The sequence below is a fragment of the Neofelis nebulosa genome, chromosome 9, assembly GCF_028018385.1.
Source record: "Neofelis nebulosa isolate mNeoNeb1 chromosome 9, mNeoNeb1.pri, whole genome shotgun sequence".
In the NCBI taxonomy this organism is placed as follows: domain Eukaryota; kingdom Metazoa; phylum Chordata; class Mammalia; order Carnivora; family Felidae; genus Neofelis; species Neofelis nebulosa.
Genome location: NC_080790.1, coordinates 40658854 through 40674816, shown reverse-complemented (window position 1 = coordinate 40674816; position 15963 = coordinate 40658854). Strand labels below are relative to the sequence as shown.

Genomic DNA, 15963 nt, shown 5'->3' with positions numbered 1-15963 from the left:
GTCTTTTCCTAGACAAGGAAAAGCAACTTGCCCAGGATGAAATAGAGGCAGAGTGTAAACCAGAACCCGTGACTCTCCACACTAGTGTGGGGCTCTCCCCCAGCCCTACAGAGACCCTGTGCTCATTGGCCTAACATGATACAATGTGCCTATGAGGTGACAGGCCAGACTTCTGCACAGCAGTGAGAAGCAAGCCTCTTGATCGGCAAGCGAGTCGTTTGGAAGCCGCCTCACCATGGTTAATTACAGCAGCTGAGGAAAGACTGGCTTGAAGAGAAATGTATCCCAAGCCCATTGCCACAACCTTGTCCCAGTGGGGAATGCGTGACTGAACTGAACCCTTGGCTGAAAGCTATCCTGAGGCCTGGTGCTGTGCCGCTTCTCTACTGGGTTCACAGCACTACCTGCCCAGAGGGAATCCTGGCCCCTCTGCCTCAATCATGCAAAGTCAGCGGGTAGGGGGATCATCACTGGGTCGGTCCTCCTCTGCCCCAGTGTGTGGGTAAGCCCTGGTGGACGGGGGGGGAGTGAGAATTAGCTGACAGCAGCGAGCTGGGGAGGCACTTGTCTCCTTTATTGAACGTCCTCACGGGCACCTCAGCACTGACCAGGCAGCCAGAGCAGGAGAAAGCGGGTAGGAGGCCAGGGGCAGGGAGATGCCCACTCTCATTTCCAGTCCTTGAAGAATTGCTTGAAGATGGGACTCTCGCGGCCCTGGGGCAGAATCTCCACCTGCAGGAAGAACAGGGGAGAAGGATAGCCCACAAGGTTCCACCCTGGCCTCCACCAGGCAAGGACAAAGCCACAGAGGTGGGTGCTGGGCCCCAGCCCTGAGTCCACATTGGTCTCCGGGCCAGGAATGCTTCTCCAGGTAAGCCAAGAGATGAGAAAGAAGATTACGGGGACATGAGCTGAGAAAACATCACCTCAAGAACTCGTGTGTGCAGTTTGATAGACGCACTAGTCACAGATGAGCCTTCGGAAAGACTCATGGAGTCCTGTTGCTGGCGCAACAGGGGGTGTACGGGCCAGGGACAATGGCCCAGAGGAGACACACAAGCTCTGCGAAGGCACACCCGCTCTCTGGGCTGCCAGGGAGGGGCTGCCCAGCATCCTCTTGCTTTTAAATGTTGAAGGATTAAGAGGGGCTTTCCCACTGGATGGTAGGGAGGTCAGACTGCTCCTGACTGTGCTCGAGGATTTCCTGCCCTCTTCCCCCAGTCTTTGGGGCAAGAGGCCATGAGAAGAGTCCCAGGAGGGGGAGTTGGGGCACAAGGCGCCTCCTCACCTGAGTGTTGGGGGCATAGCGCATGCGAGAGATGAAGTCCTCCGCCACCTGGAGAGCTGCCTGCCGCTCCTTCTCGTTAGCTTTTCGCCCTGGATCAATAGGAAGGGGATTTTTTGTTTTTTAAGAGCAGGGATTCTCTCTAGTTCACATCCCATTTTCTCAAGGAAATTTAAGGGGAGGTCCATAGAACAGCCGGCCACTTTTTAAATAAACGGACCAGGAGGGTTGCAAGACCCTGAGGAGGTCTTTGGAGCCGTGAGGTCAACCTCTTGAGACTTTTCTCAACCCAGCAGCTCCAAGTGATATGAAAGCTGCTCTTTCCGCCTCCTCTAATCAAAACCTTCTGCTCGGACCGGGGGCCCACATATTCAGAGAGAGAGCTAGTGTTCCCGTGGCATGAGACCCTAAATCTAGAGCCCCGCCCCAGGACACCTCACCTCTGGAGCCTATCAACTGTACCGCTGACAAGTATCAACAAGTATCAAGTCTTTTGTGTAAAACTAGGACAAAGGGTGTGATTAGTCTTCCTCCCACAATGCCAGATAGCCGACCTCAGCCTAATGGTACGTAGGCCATTAAGTAGGCCACCAAAGACCTTATAAAAAGGAAGAGCATCCAGTTATCCATTTCCTCCTGTGGGCAGTTCCTTTAATGCAAGCTATACTCCAGCTTAAGGCAAAGTACTTCTCTTCTTGGCTCCCAGCGTTCTTATTTGTTTGTTTGTTTGTTTTCTTCTCCGGTTTCTCTTTCCAGAATGGTTCGGTTCTTTGCTTGGGGTTAAATTCCCTTCCGTGGGTATCTGGGAACCTCTCATGCCTGGAACTGGTCCCATGGGAAAGGGACCCCGTGGCAGCCCCAGTGCACAATCTCCACCCATCCCCGCCCAACTCGTAGGAAGCCACCATGCTGTCGGCCGCTCTGGCCCTTCCCCGAAGCGGGAGTATTACTGGCTAGTAGCAGCTATCCTTGGAACACCTTATCCTTCCTCATCTTCCTTCCTAGGGCCGGGGGTTTCTCTTGGCTTCGGTTGTCCCCACAAATATCTATTGAGCAAATGCTATTTAGTCACGACACTAGAGATGATACGGTTCCTGCTTTCGGGAAACGTATAATCTGGTCAGGGAGATAAGACACGCTCAAGAAAAGGCAAGCGTGGAGAAGTAAAGAGGCCCCCAGGGTCACTCAGAGGCTCCGAGTTTTGTTTCAACATTTTCAGAGTTAAACCAAGTGGACAAGTTTACACACAACAGTGTTTCTATCCCCAGCCAATACAATCTCTTGGAAAAACAAGTTCTACTAGTTCATTTCCCAGTGCATAAAGTGGGATTTAATTTACCTAAAATCTCTCTGTCGCACCCCATGGGCAGAATGGCAAGATTGGGATCCCAGCAGCCCTCAAGGGCCTAGGAGTGTTCTAGAACAGTGGTCCTCAAAATGTGCTCCTGGACCAGCAGCAAGGCCTGGGAACCGGTTAGATATCCAAACTCGGGGGGGTGGAGGCAGGTAGCCATCTGTTTTAAGAGGCCCTCCAGTGATTCTAAAGCATGCTTGAGTTTCAGAACCATTGCCTGGAATTTAGGGGGGCCGAGAACAGCACAAAGCCCTCAGGGCCTTCCTGGGGCTGGTTTTGAAAGCAGTCAGGCAGGCCGAGCCCTCCAACGGGAAGCGTGCCCAGCTCAGAGCAGCTTCGGCGGTGTTGGGCTAGCATGGAGAAGCCACATGTACCCTTCCAAATGTAGATCTTGCCACAGAGCCCATTGTCCAGCACGAAGCAGTCATCAGACAGCAGCAGCTCGAGGGCAAAGGGACTGGAGTCGGCCACCTTGGTCAGGTTCATCTGTCCAGTGGCGTCGGAGACCTGGGGGAGGATGGGCAGTGCCAGATCCCACCCCCTGCTCCCAAAACACAGCCCTAAACTCCACCCCTGCACCACGGCCCCAGCCTGAGGACTCGGGGCAGATAGCACTGACGGGCAAATCGTAGGCACCCCACCCCTCACATCACCCTCAATCACTGTAGCACCGAGGCCCCGCCTCCACTTAGGTGGATTCCAAATTACAAATGAATGCAAAGAATCTGAAAAAGTAAAGCTCAGCTTTGGCTTCAGACCTCCTTCTCCAACAATGGGCCACAAGTGAAGTGGCTTTTATCTCCTCAGGAGGGCCAGACATCTGTCCATTTCACATCCTCACCTCACACCAAGCCCTGAATAAACCACCGTGCTGCCCGGCTCAACGTTCCTGTTCCCGGGGCTTTCTCTTCTCCTTTCAGCAGCCCCTGCCTGGGCACAGCGCAGGCCCACAGTGCCCACCTTATACAGAGCCGCGGCCTGGGCGTTTGTCCGGTCAGCTGTCAGGTCTTCCTCAGGGTTCCCCTCCTTCAGAGCAGGCTTGGGACCCAGGACCTACAGGGGCCAGGGCAGGCCAGGTTTCCAGGGATTCCTGGGCACCTGCCCCAAACCTTCCCAACCCATCATGCCCAAGGCCACCACCTCTGGCAGGGGACTAACTGCCTCCTGCACAAGGACACCCGGCAGGGGTGAGTGAGGCCACTGGTCCATCCGCCCAGAGGGATACATTACTCTGAGTCACACGAGGGCACCCAGTGAGCTAGCCACAGCCCTAAGCAGTACCCCAGACCGCCCACCCCTACCCCTGCCATCCTCTACTGACCACCCTCCTCACCCCAGCTTCTCCCGGCTGCCCACCCTAATGTCCCCAGACCTGGATCATCTCAGCAGGCTCTTCCCCATCAGTGACAATCTCCACCTGGGCCTTGCCCTGTCGTTCACTGTCCCTAATGGCCAGGGCAAGGTCTCGTGCCTTATTGCGCTCCAGGATGTTGGATTTTCCACCACACCAGGCGAAGATGTTCTGGAGGGAAATACAGAGGCTCAGCTGCTTGCATCCATCCTGTTGACTGGATGGGGGGGGGGGGGGGGGGCGCTGGGGGGTGGGGAGTGTTTCCTGATGAACTGCCTCCTGAAGCGACACTCTTGGCAAGAGTAATTCTCCGCCCAGCCCCCATTCCTTCCTGATTTATGTTTCTCCACATTGCTTATCCGCATATACTTAAAGGTCTTTATCTCGTTTGTAATCTAGCTCCCCTGGCTAGAAAGTAAGCTTCATTAGGGCATGGGTGTTTTGTTTTGTTTTGCTTTGCTTTGTTCACTGCTGCATGCCCAGGACTAAAACAGAGACTGGCATGTATTTAGGCAGAAAATAAGTATTGAATGAACGAATGAATGAATGAGTGAATGGGTCAATGCCATCTTTGAGCCCAGTGTCTCACACTGCTACCTGCACCCTGCTGAGCTGGTCCCCTCCCTCTAGCTCACTGCTGCCAACACTCCTAACTGCTTCTGGGTTGGCTTCCTGCCTCAAACCTTCAGCACAAGATGTGGTCCAGACTCCTCAGACAGTCTCCTGACCTATGTCTCAGGCAACTTAACAATTTTTGCTCCCATTGCGCCTGTCCCCACTCAGGGTCCCAGTCAAGCTAGACCCTTCCCTGCTGTCAGCATGCCTGCACCTTCCCCCACCTCAATGCCTCAGCCTCAGCTCACCTGTCCTTTCACCTCAAAAGGTATTTCCCCCTCCGTAAAGGTCTAGTCAAATGGCACCTTCCTGGGACAAGGGCTTCAGCTCAAGCTAGAGGGACGTCTCCCTGCCCCAAACTCCCTCAGCACATGCCCCTGCCTCTCTTAGAGCCCTCATCACATCCTACCGTACATTACAGCAAGTGACAAGCCTGTCTCGGCAGCCTCCCAAGGGCAGACAATTCGTAGTGCCCACGCTGGCTCAGGGTGGGCATCACAGACTCGCTGAGTGAACAACATTAACGAATGGTGTGGCTGGCAGCTAACTCAGAACTACAAAGGCTCCACGAGAAGAAGAGAGTAGCTTCCAGTGTTAGACACCATGGCTGGATGGCAGAGGGAAGTTTCTGTCCTTTGGAATATAAGATGTTTGCTAATGGCCGGAGCTGCTGCTCCCCTTCTCCCCGGCCTCCTGGTCCCTGCCCCCTTATGCCGATACAGTGCTCAGCCCCACCCCACCTGCCCACCTGGCCCAAGTCCAGGATGAAGCAGTCCCCGGTGTTGAAGCTGTCCCAGCTCAGCGGCCGCTCGGTGGCACGGATGTTCTTCTTCCCCTTCACCTGGTACAGTTTCTTGATGGCAGCTGGAGTGGCCCCCGGAGAGGTCTTGTGAAATGCTGACTCCACTCCACCTTCCTGCAGCCCAGACCGGACGACCTGAGAGCACTGACAGGAGGCCCGCAGCCCACCGCACCCACTCCCGGCAGGAGATGGGCAGATAGGTGGGGGAGGACCCAGGCCGGAGGGTACCTGGGCCTTTTTTGCAGGGTGAGAACCGGCTGGAAGGAGGTGGGGCTCTGAGAGGAGCCACAGGGTAAGGGTGCTGGGAGGCGGGCTCTGACCTGGTACTTGAGGCCACGCGGGAAGTAGCTCATGAAGAGGTCGGACTCGTTGCCCTGCACCTCTCGGTGCTGCACGGGTCGCTCCCCGAGCAGGGTGTTGAGATGCACAGCTAACACGGCACAGGCCCCCTGCTCATCCCGGGATGACTGCTGGCCTGGGGTGGGTGGGAAGCGGCAGAGCCAGGCCCATGAGACCCATGCCCGACTCCGGGCCAGGCCACACCCCCAACTCGTCCCCCAGCTCCCTTACCTATCCACAGGTGCAGGTGGGAGAGCTCCTCCGGGCCGTTGTGCAGCACTAGGTAGGAGTCCCCCGAGAAGAAGATGCCCTGATTCTCACGTGCCACCAGCACTGGCTTCAGCTTCTCCACCCGCCATACGTGCAGGCCAGGATCCTGCACCGAGGCTGGGAACGGAGAGCCGCTGCAGGAGGGAAGAGGGTTGGCAGTGCTGGCCAGGGCCCATGAGGAGTGGACCCAAGCAGAGAGAGCTGGGCAGACCTGGGTGGGCCAAGGGGCTGTGGTGTGGGGGTGAGGGGAGCTGTGAGGAGCCCTTGGGGGCGAAGCAGGGGAGCGATGAGAGGGGAGGGGGCACAGCCTACCTCTGGGGGAGGTGCGTATACATGCTGTTTCCGGTTCTGAAAAGACAGAAGAAGGCATTATGATTACAAATGTTATGACAACCACCCTTCACATTGGTCTGGGGGGGGGGGGGCATTCCAGGTGTCACATACAATCATATACATTAACTACTTCATCTCCAATAGCACAAGAGGAGATTACCCTGGCTCCATTATGCAGGCAAAGAAACTGAGGCTTAGAAAGTCTGAAGTTCAAAGTCACAAAGCTTATGAATGGCTAATGAAAACTAGGTCTCTGGGGCATCCGGGTGGCTCAGTCAGTTGAGCATCTGACTCTTGATTTCAGCTCAGGTCAAGATCCCAAGGTCATGGGATCGAGCCCTGAGTCGAGCTCTGCATGGAGCGTGGAGCCTGCTTGGGGTTCTGTCTCTCTCTCTCTCTCTTCCTCTGCCCTGCTCCCCTGCTCACGCACTCACACTCTCTTTCTCTCTGTCTTTAAAAAACGAAAACAAAAAACTAGGTCTCTGACTCCTGGGCCAACTGGCCAGTGTCTTCCCCTTGCTGTGACCTCTCAGCCATGCCTCTCTTCTGCTTCCAGCCCCTAACTCTGGGTGTTGCATGAGGCGACATACGGCTCTCTAAGCAATAACTGCTTATATTAGAAAAGTCTAAAATCAATAACTTAAGTTACAGAAACACCATAGAAACACCAAAGAAGGAAAAGCAAATTAAACACGAAATAATCAGAAGACAGTAAATAATAAAAGTAAGAGCAGAAATTAATAGAAATAAAAAAGAGAGAAAGTCAATGAAGCTGGTTTTTGGGAAAAAAATCAATAATATTGATCAACCTTTAGACAAATTAGGAAGATGACACAAATTTACAATTCGTAAATAAGAAAGGTAACCCACTGCAGATTCTACAAATATTAAAAGGATAAAGAGAATATTACAAAAACTTATGCCAATATATTCAACAACATACATGAAATGGGCAAATTCCTTAAAGGATACAAATTATGAAAGTTCACTCATGAAAAAATAGATGACCTGAATAGTTCTAATATATATTAAAGAAGTTGCATTTGTACTCAAGCCACCTGTCCCCACACCCCCCAATTCCAGTCCTGGTACATTTTACCAAAAATTTAAGGAAGACATAATACCAATTCTACACAAACTTTTGCAGAAAATAGGAGAGATACTTCCCAGTTCATCCTATGCCACCAACATTAACCTGATATAACAAACCAGATAAATATGTTATAAAAGAAAAGACTAGACCAATGTCCTTCATGAGCATAGACATAAAAAATACTAACAAAATACGGGGCACCTGGGTGGCTCAGTCGGTTGAGCAGCCAACTTCAGCTCAGGTCATGATCTCACCATTTGTGAGTTCAAGCCCCACGTTGGGCTCTGTGCTGACAGCTCAGAGCCTGGATCCTGCTTGGGATTCTTTCTCCTGCTCTCTCTGCCCCTCCCCCACTCACGCTCTGTCTCTCAATACTGAATAAAAGTTAAAAAAAAATTTTTTTTAAATATATTAACAAAATTTTAGCATATGGGGGCACCTGGGTGGCTCATTCTGCTTAGCAGACAACTTCAGCCCAGGTCATGATCTCAAGGTTTGTGAGTTTGGGCCCCACATCAGGCTCTGTGCTAACAGCTCAGAGCTTCGAGGCTGCTTCAGAGTCTGTGTCTCCCTCTCTCTCTGCCCCTCCCCCACTCTCTCTCTCTCCTTCTCTCTCTCTCTCTCTGAAAAATAAACATTAAAAAAATTTACAAAAAAAATTTTAGCATATGCAAATCGATAATATATAAAAAGTATAAGTCACCATGATTAAATGGGGTTTATCCCCAGAATGCAAAGTTGGCTTAACATCTGAAAATCAACGGTGCCTGAGTGGCTCAGTCAGTTAAGCATCCAACCTTGGCTGGGGTCATGATCTCCTGGTTCAAGAGTGCGAGCTGCACCCACCCCCACCCCCATCATCCCCGTCAGGCTCTGCACTGGTGCTGAGCCTGCTTGGGATTCTCTCCCTTCCTCTCTCTCTCCCCTTTCCCCACATTCTCTCTCTCTCTCAAAATAAATACATAAACTTAAAAAAAGTTTTGTTTAAAAGTTTAAAAAATAAAAAATAATAAAATTAAATACGATTTTTAAAAATCTGAAAATCAATATAATTCACCTTATTAATTATATATATGAAAAAAAACCTCTAAAAACCTGATCTACAAAGGAAGCCATTTTAGATTTCTCTCTTTTTTTTATGTCTATTTGTTTATTTTGAAAGAGAGAAAGAAGGCAAGCAGGGGAGGGTCAGAGAGAGGGAGAGAGAGAATCCCAAGCAGGCTCTACACTCAGCACAGAGCCAGCCACAGGGCTCGAACCCATGAAACCATGAAATCATGACCTGAGCCAAAAACAAGTCAGATACTTACTTAACTCACTCAGCCACCCGGTGAGCCCCAGAACCATGAGTTTTAATGTTAAGGAATGCAGGAAGTAGGAGAATTGATTGATATCATAAGGGCAAGATGGCTTCCTTTATTTTTTTTTTTTTCTAATGTTTATTTTTGAGAGAGAGAGAGATAGAGACAGAGTGTCAGCAGGAGAGGGGCAGAGAGAGAGGGAGACACAGAATCTGAAGCAGGCTCCAGGCTCTGAGCTGTCAGCACAGAGCCAGACACAGGGCTCAAACCCACAGACCACAAGATCATGACCTGAGCTAAAGTCAGACGCCTAAACAACTGAGCCACCCAGGTGCCCCAAGAGGGTTTCCTTTAGGCTACTCATTTATAAGGCAGGTGTACAGTGTATGGGTGAGCCATAAATCAGACCTTTGGGTTTTGTTTTGTTTTTTTGTTTACTTTTCTTTTTTAATTTCAAATTTCTATTTAAATGCTAGTTAGTTACCATATGGTAAAATTGACTTCAGGAGTAGAATTTAGTGATTCATTACTTACAAAGAACACCCAATGCTCATCACAAGTACCCTCCTTAACACCCATCACCCATTTATACCATCCCTCTGCCCCACCTCCCCTCCAGCAACCCTGAGTTTGTTCTCTATAGTTAAGAGTCTCTTACGGTTTGCTGCTCTCCCTCTCTCTCTTCCCCTTCCCCTATGTTCATCTGTTTTGTTTATTAAATTTCACATATGAGTGAAATCATACAATATTTGTCTTTCTCTGACTTATTTCACTTACAGGTTTTTGGTTTAAACAAAGTTGACGTACAGTCATGCTGACTTAGAAAGAAATCTGGGGGCATCTGGGTGGCTGAGTCGGTCACTCAACCGTCTGACTCACTCGGGATTCTGTGTCTCCCTCTCTCTCTGACCCTCCCCCACTCACTGTCTCTGTCTCTCCCAAAATAAACTTAAAAAAAATAATTATCTGAAAAAAACCTCATGGTTCCTGCCTATATGTTAATCTCTAATCTCTTGAGCTTTTGCAAGATATAGAAAAGTATATAATCCTGTAAAAACTGTTCATTCTCTGGAGCACTTTCTTCCTTGTGAAGAGTGTCTCCAGGGTAGCTGTCTAGCTGTCCTAACTTGAGCTGAAATAAAACTCTCTTTCTTTCTTTTAGAGATTCTAAAAGGTTTGTTCATTTTGTATTGACAATATGTACATGTATATATGTATGTATATGTATATACATATGTATGTATATATATGTATGTTGCATTGACAATATATACGTGTGTGTGCATGTATATAACCATCTCAATAGATTCAGAAAAAGCATTTACTAAAATTTGACATCAATTCCTGACTTAAAAACCAAAACCGGGGCACCTGGGTGGCTCAGTCAGTTAAGCCTCCAACTTCGGCTCAGGTCATGATCTTACAGTTTGTGAGTTTGAGCCCCGCGTTGGGCTCTGTGCTGACAGCTCAGAGCCTGGAGCCTGCTTCAGATTCTGTGTCTCCTTCTCTCTCTCTCCCCCTCCTCAACTCGTGATCTGTCTCTCTCTCTCAGAAGTAAATAAACATTTAAAAAATTAAAAAAAAAAAGCTGTTGGAAGCAGTACAAAGGCCAAAAACATATTTAAAAAACAAAACAAAACAAAACAAAACAAAACAAAAAAACTTTCACCAAACTAGGAATAAAAAGGAACTTCCTCAACCTGATAAAAGGCACCTACCAAAAACAAACACAGAAACACAAAATCTTTCTAGAGCTAACACTTAGTTCCTTCCCTAATTCTCAACTCCCCCTGGGGAATCCCACCCATTCCCAGGCATCAACTCTCACTTCTGTATGCCCAGCTTCCCCTCAAATGCTTCTCTGCAAGGGCCAAGTGCAGGCCATTCCAAGATGGGCCACTTTGGTATGAACATTATTTTTGAGTTAAAAGCAACCAAAACACAACCAATTCAGGAAAAGTGGTTTATCTCTCCCTTATCTGCCTGCTTACACCAGGAAGAGAGCCTTTAACAGATTTTTCTTGACCTAAGAAACTTACCTACATCATAGGGTGACCTTGGTTTTCCAAGCATCTCCCTTCACCTTCCTGCTAATGGTCTTTCTCCCCTTTGTATCCTTAAACTCTACCCCTCTCCTTAGTTCCTCAGTCTTGTTGCTCCCCTGTGTTTGGAATTTCCATGTCTGTGTGGATTCCCCCATATGTACACTATTAAATTTGATTTTCTCCTGTTAATATGTCTCATGTCAATATGATTCTAAGTCCAGCTAGAAGGACCTTGAGGGGCAGAGGAAATTTTTCTTCCCCAACCCCTAAACATCATGTTTCTTCTATAGGTTCAATGAGAGCAACCTTTTTTGGACAGCTTACCCAGGAAAAAAAAAGAATGGTAAAGGCAAACACTTACAAAATATATTTTTTTAATTCGGCAAATGCAGTAACTTCAGCTCCACTCACTGTCTCTTTCCTATATTCCCATTACTAGAGAGTTTCTTTTTTTCTTTTTTTTTTTGGCTTAAAATGCACAGCCCACGGGGTGCCTGGGTGGCTCAGTCGGTTGAGCGTCCGACTTCGGCTCAGGTCATGATCTCGCGGTCTGTGAGTTTGAGCCCCGCATCAGGCTCTGTGCTGACGGCTCAGAGTCTGGAGCCTGCTTCGGATTCTGTGTCTCCCTCTCTCTCTGACCCTCCCCCGCTCATGCTCTGTCTCTCTCTCTCTGTCAAAAATAAGTAAAACATTAAAAAAATAATTAAAATGCACAGCCCACACTACCAACCACTGCAACACAATTCACACTGTGCACGTGAACAGCACTTTTGTAAGGTGAGCCTCTGTGACACAGGGTAAGGGCCTGGGGGATTTCAAGGAGGAGGCAAACTGGCACCATAGGGAGATTCTTAGGGCCCAAGGAAGCGGGAAGGGTCAAGAGCCCTCTTTAGAGGGGGTTGAGTCTGAGTGGAAAACAGAACAGAAACAGGAGCAGTGGTAATGGATGTAAGATGCCAGGTGAATCATGACTTCTTTTCCATTCCCAACTAACAACATTGCTGGAGGCGTTTTTTCAGAACCGCACTTTCCCAAAGCAGAAGGCAGTGGGGGGTAGGTAGTTTGGGGAAGGAACCCTTAATGTTTCTCCATTCACAGGTCACATGCCATGCCCACATCCCCTACAGCAGACTGCTCAGCCTGTGACTCAGGTCCGAAGCAGGGAAGCGGCTGCCCTACCCCCACGCACCACGCCCCAGCCAGTGGAAAGAGCTGGGGAACAGAGATGGTGTGACAGACAAGACAAGAGGGTCAACTGTTAGCTTTACTATTTTTCCTTCTGTGCTACCGATCTGAGAGCTCGGGCCATAACTCAAAAGCAGGTAGCCCATGGGCGGGACTACAGGCCTCCCAGAGCCACTGCAGGGTTTTGACGAAAGGGGCTTGGCCGCCTGCTTCTTCATCACCCTGGCAGCCTGTTCAAGTTACCCTGGGATCCTATAAAAACACAGATGCTCCAGTTCCAGGCCTGGAGATTTTGATTCCACAGGTGTGGAGAGGGGCCTGTGCATCTGCATTTTGAACATATGTTCCAGGTGATTCTGTGCTGCCAGTTAACTGTCCAGAAAGGCATCTCACCCCTGCCCGTATGTTAGAATCATCAAGCTCAAAAAAATCCCAATGTCCGGGCCACACACCAGACAAGTTAAAATCAGACTCTCTGGGATGCAGCCTGGACATCGTGTTTGAGAAGTCCCAGGTGACTCACTCAGGGCTGAAACTCCTGCTGTCCCATCGGATCCCTGCCCACCCCCACCCCCCCACCCCCGGCTCCCTTCCAGCCACTCTGCCCAAGGCCACAGCTCCTTGAGCTTTCTCAGTAGCACATCCACCCCTTGTCCATCAACGCCACACCACCCTCCAGGCCCGTACCAAACCCCAGCTGTCCAAGGAGCCTTCCAGGACATTCAGTAGCCTCAGCCTTCTGGGACTTCTCCCAGCAGCCCCCTCACTCAGGAGCGTGTACTTCAGTCTCTGTTTGCAGGTGTCTTATAGCTTCACGCCTCAGCCAGAGCAGCAGACTTGCCTGACCCTCCTGCATTCAAGTGGCCCACGACAGGGTCTATTCAATTCCACACAAAGTCTACCCTGGGAACGTGGCACTGGGCATAATGAGGGTGGTGAGAATGGTAGGGGCACAGAAATGAGGAAGAACCATCCATGTCTCATGGTCTAACTGGAGGGGGCAGGCAAGGAGGGAGCCGTCACACCCAGCGGGGCCACAGGCAAACTTTCTCTAGGTGGAGAATGTCACAGAATCACAGATGTCAGCATCAGAAGGAGCCTAATGCTCTGCATCTGCCTCCCAACACATGCCCATACACACACAGTGCAAGAATCCCTTCTATGGCATCCCTCACCATCCTCCTCTTGAACACTTCTGGTGATGGGGAACTCACCACCTCACAAGGCAGCCTCCTCCATATATACCTTTTAGGTTAAAACCTTTGCTTCCTCCCATTTTGCCATAGTGCACTAAGTTATGGATCTGCCAGCCTCCCCCACTAGACTATAAAGGCCTTTTGAGCAGAGACTGTATTTTGCCTCTCTAGCTGGAACCTGAAGGGGAGTAAAATATACCGCCCCAAAATAAGCCTCTTTGGCCCGATGATTATATTTTAAACTGGCTAGTTTTCTTTCTTTCTTTTTCTTTTAAAATGACTATTTTTAAGAAGCTGCAGATACAGGTGAAGTTCTGAAAACCAAGTAGAAGTTGCCCTATGTAGGAGATGTTTACATTTATAAGGAAATCTCCATAGGTGAGGGTATCTCCCCACTAGATCAGGAAGGGAGACCCTGGTGGCCAGCCCTCACTGGCCTACGAGGGTCCCAGCCAACAAGTCCCAGGGGCCGACTTTCCCTCACCCACCTCGCCACTTTCACCTTTCCGCAGCTCTCCTTCCTCCCGCTTCTGCTTTTCAGGCTCCAGTGCCTCCCAGCCCGCCCCACCCAGCTTCTCACTTATCAAAGGAGAAAGCAGCCATGTAAACCTGCATAACAATCTTGCCCTTGTTTACCACGCCCTTCCCGGTAACCTCCCGTAACAGACCCCCAGCATCTCTTGTCTTTAGCAGAGATGGTTATTTAAGGTGATGGCTTCATTTCAGGGAGTTTTCCTGGGTCTCTCCCAAGTATTCAAGAGGTATATACATTATTAAACTTTTGGTTTTCTCCTATTAATCTGTCTTATATCAATTCAATAGACTGGCCAAACTCCTTAGACGGGAAGAAGGGAAAACTTTCCCACTGCTGCAAGCCCCACCCTGTGCTTGGCACCCTGCAGGCGCTCAGAGGGTGCATCAGAGGCACAGGACCTGTGGGGGCTCACTAGAGCAGCTGGAGCCAGAGAGAGAGAAAGAGAGAGAGAGAGAGAGAGAGAGAGAGAGAGAGAGAGAGAGAGAGAGATTTCACAGGCTGGGACACGCTGCAGCCCCGGAGGCAGAAAGCAGAGGCTGGGGAATCCAGTGAGACTGTCAAGGGGCCAGGGGTTGGGCAGGATGCACACGGAGCATCCACAACCCGGACTTAGGAAAGGACTTGCCTTTGAGGACACCCTGGGGGACCTGCGGGGCGAGGTGTCACCATGATGCGTACTTTTAAGGCAATGCTTGACAACTGTCAGAGCGACAGCAGTCCCCCGGTGATCTCTCTGCCCTCCTCAGACACTGACTCTGTTGATCGCTACAGGTCCCTTCACCTCACAGTCCATTTGCCCCTAGTTATAAAATGAAACTGCCCCTACCCCTCTCCCCAAGAGAGGGTAGAAGGGTGAGTGTCAACTCTAGAAACGGCAACAAGTCTTTCCAGCCTGGGATGGGGGCATTCAGGAAAGGAGCTGGGTCCAGAGGCCTCGCCTGGGGACTCCTTGGCCAGTGCTCTTTCCCCTGACACCAAGTGGGATCCCTCCTCCACCTTCCCCTCCCTTCTTCTCCCCTTCCCCTACCCCAGGCCAAGGACCAGACTCCAGCAGAAGTCTTGCTGAATTTGCAAAACAGTGCACCGTGCTACAGTTTGAATTCCTGCTGGGAAGGAAGTCCTGCTCTCCCCCTCCCCCCACCACTGCAGTCCACCAGTCTACGGTCGGTCGGGCCAGCCCCGTCTTAGGGACAGGCATCCTCAAATCTGGCAGGAGGTCGGGCACCACCTCTCCCACCAGCCCGGACACGCCTGACCCTGGAGTTGTTTGTCTGTATCCCGAGCCCAACCCACCTTCCTCCGGGGCAGCCGTGGGGCTCCAGACAGACAATACATGTACCTGGAGCCTGGCACAAAGCTGCCAGGAAAGCGGGCTGGGGGACCAGAAGTCCTGGACAAAGCGGCTTCCAGAAATGCGAGTCTCTGTTTCCAGACCCTGGCGGCCAGCCCTCACCCCTCTAAGAGGGTCCCAGCCAGCAAGTCCCAGGGGCCCACTCTCCCTCCAGCCACCTTGCCACTTTCACCTTTCCGCAGCTCTTCTTCCTCCCTCTTCTGCTTTTCAGGCTCTTCTGCCTCCCGCCCCGCCTCACCCAGCTTCTCACTTCACGAGGTCCCTTCCCTGGCTGCCCCGCCCACATGCTCCCCACCCCCCCCTTCTGTCCCCACCCTGCAGACCCTTGTCCCCTCCCTCGCGGGGGACAGTGCTGAGGGGCTGGCCTCTCTGCACGGAGAGCCCGGGGAAAACTACCACACTCACCAGCCTCCGGCGTTCGTGTCTGCCTGCCCCCAGCCTCTGTGGGTTAGTCACATTTCCTGGGTGGGGTCACTGCCTCTGCAGGACTTTTTCCTCCTCCCCCAGACTTGTCTTTCTCCTTGCCCAGAAAGCATCCATTTGATTTGGTTGTTTTTTTTTTTAAGCTAATGAGGGAGTGTCTGGGGTCTAGGAAACATTCTTTGCTGTGTCCTGCAGGCCAAATACCTCTCGAGTCTACCTTGGGTCGTTCTTCTTGTTCACCAGATGTTTACTGACACAGTCTGGGCACTGGGCGCTCTGAGGATCAGCCATAAAATGAAGGGTGGTTCGGGGCGCCTGGATGGCTCACTCGGTAGAGCATGCGACTCATGATCCTGGGATTGTGAGTTCGAGCCCCACATTGAGCATAGAGCCTACTTTAAAAAATGAAAACAAACATAAAAAGAAGGGTGGTTCTGGCTCAACCCAGGGGCATCTTGCCTACTTCACATCATAGGACCCTAGAG

General features: G+C 50.7%; 1 protein-coding gene across 7 annotated transcripts; it reads right to left on the bottom strand.

Moving 5' to 3' along the window:
* Positions 1-553: 553 nt before the first annotated feature.
* CAPG (capping actin protein, gelsolin like) lies at positions 554-15544 on the bottom strand. 7 transcript variants are annotated; one of them, XM_058683513.1, is made up of 10 exons: positions 15461-15544; positions 6329-6364; positions 5978-6150; positions 5728-5882; positions 5354-5521; positions 4012-4161; positions 3600-3692; positions 3014-3146; positions 1289-1377; positions 554-732 (listed from the first exon to the last, which is right to left on the bottom strand). In XM_058683513.1, exons 2-10 carry the CDS (start codon positions 6349-6351, stop codon positions 667-669), a joined length of 1050 nt encoding a protein of 349 aa, XP_058539496.1. In that variant the 5' UTR covers positions 6352-6364; positions 15461-15544; the 3' UTR covers positions 554-666. The 7 variants fall into 7 exon arrangements, with proteins under 7 accessions (XP_058539496.1, XP_058539499.1, XP_058539500.1 ...); XM_058683516.1 differs by lacking the exon at positions 15461-15544 and adding an exon at positions 15214-15266; XM_058683517.1 differs by lacking the exon at positions 15461-15544 and adding an exon at positions 15044-15195.
* Between the last annotated feature and the right edge of the window lie 419 nt (positions 15545-15963).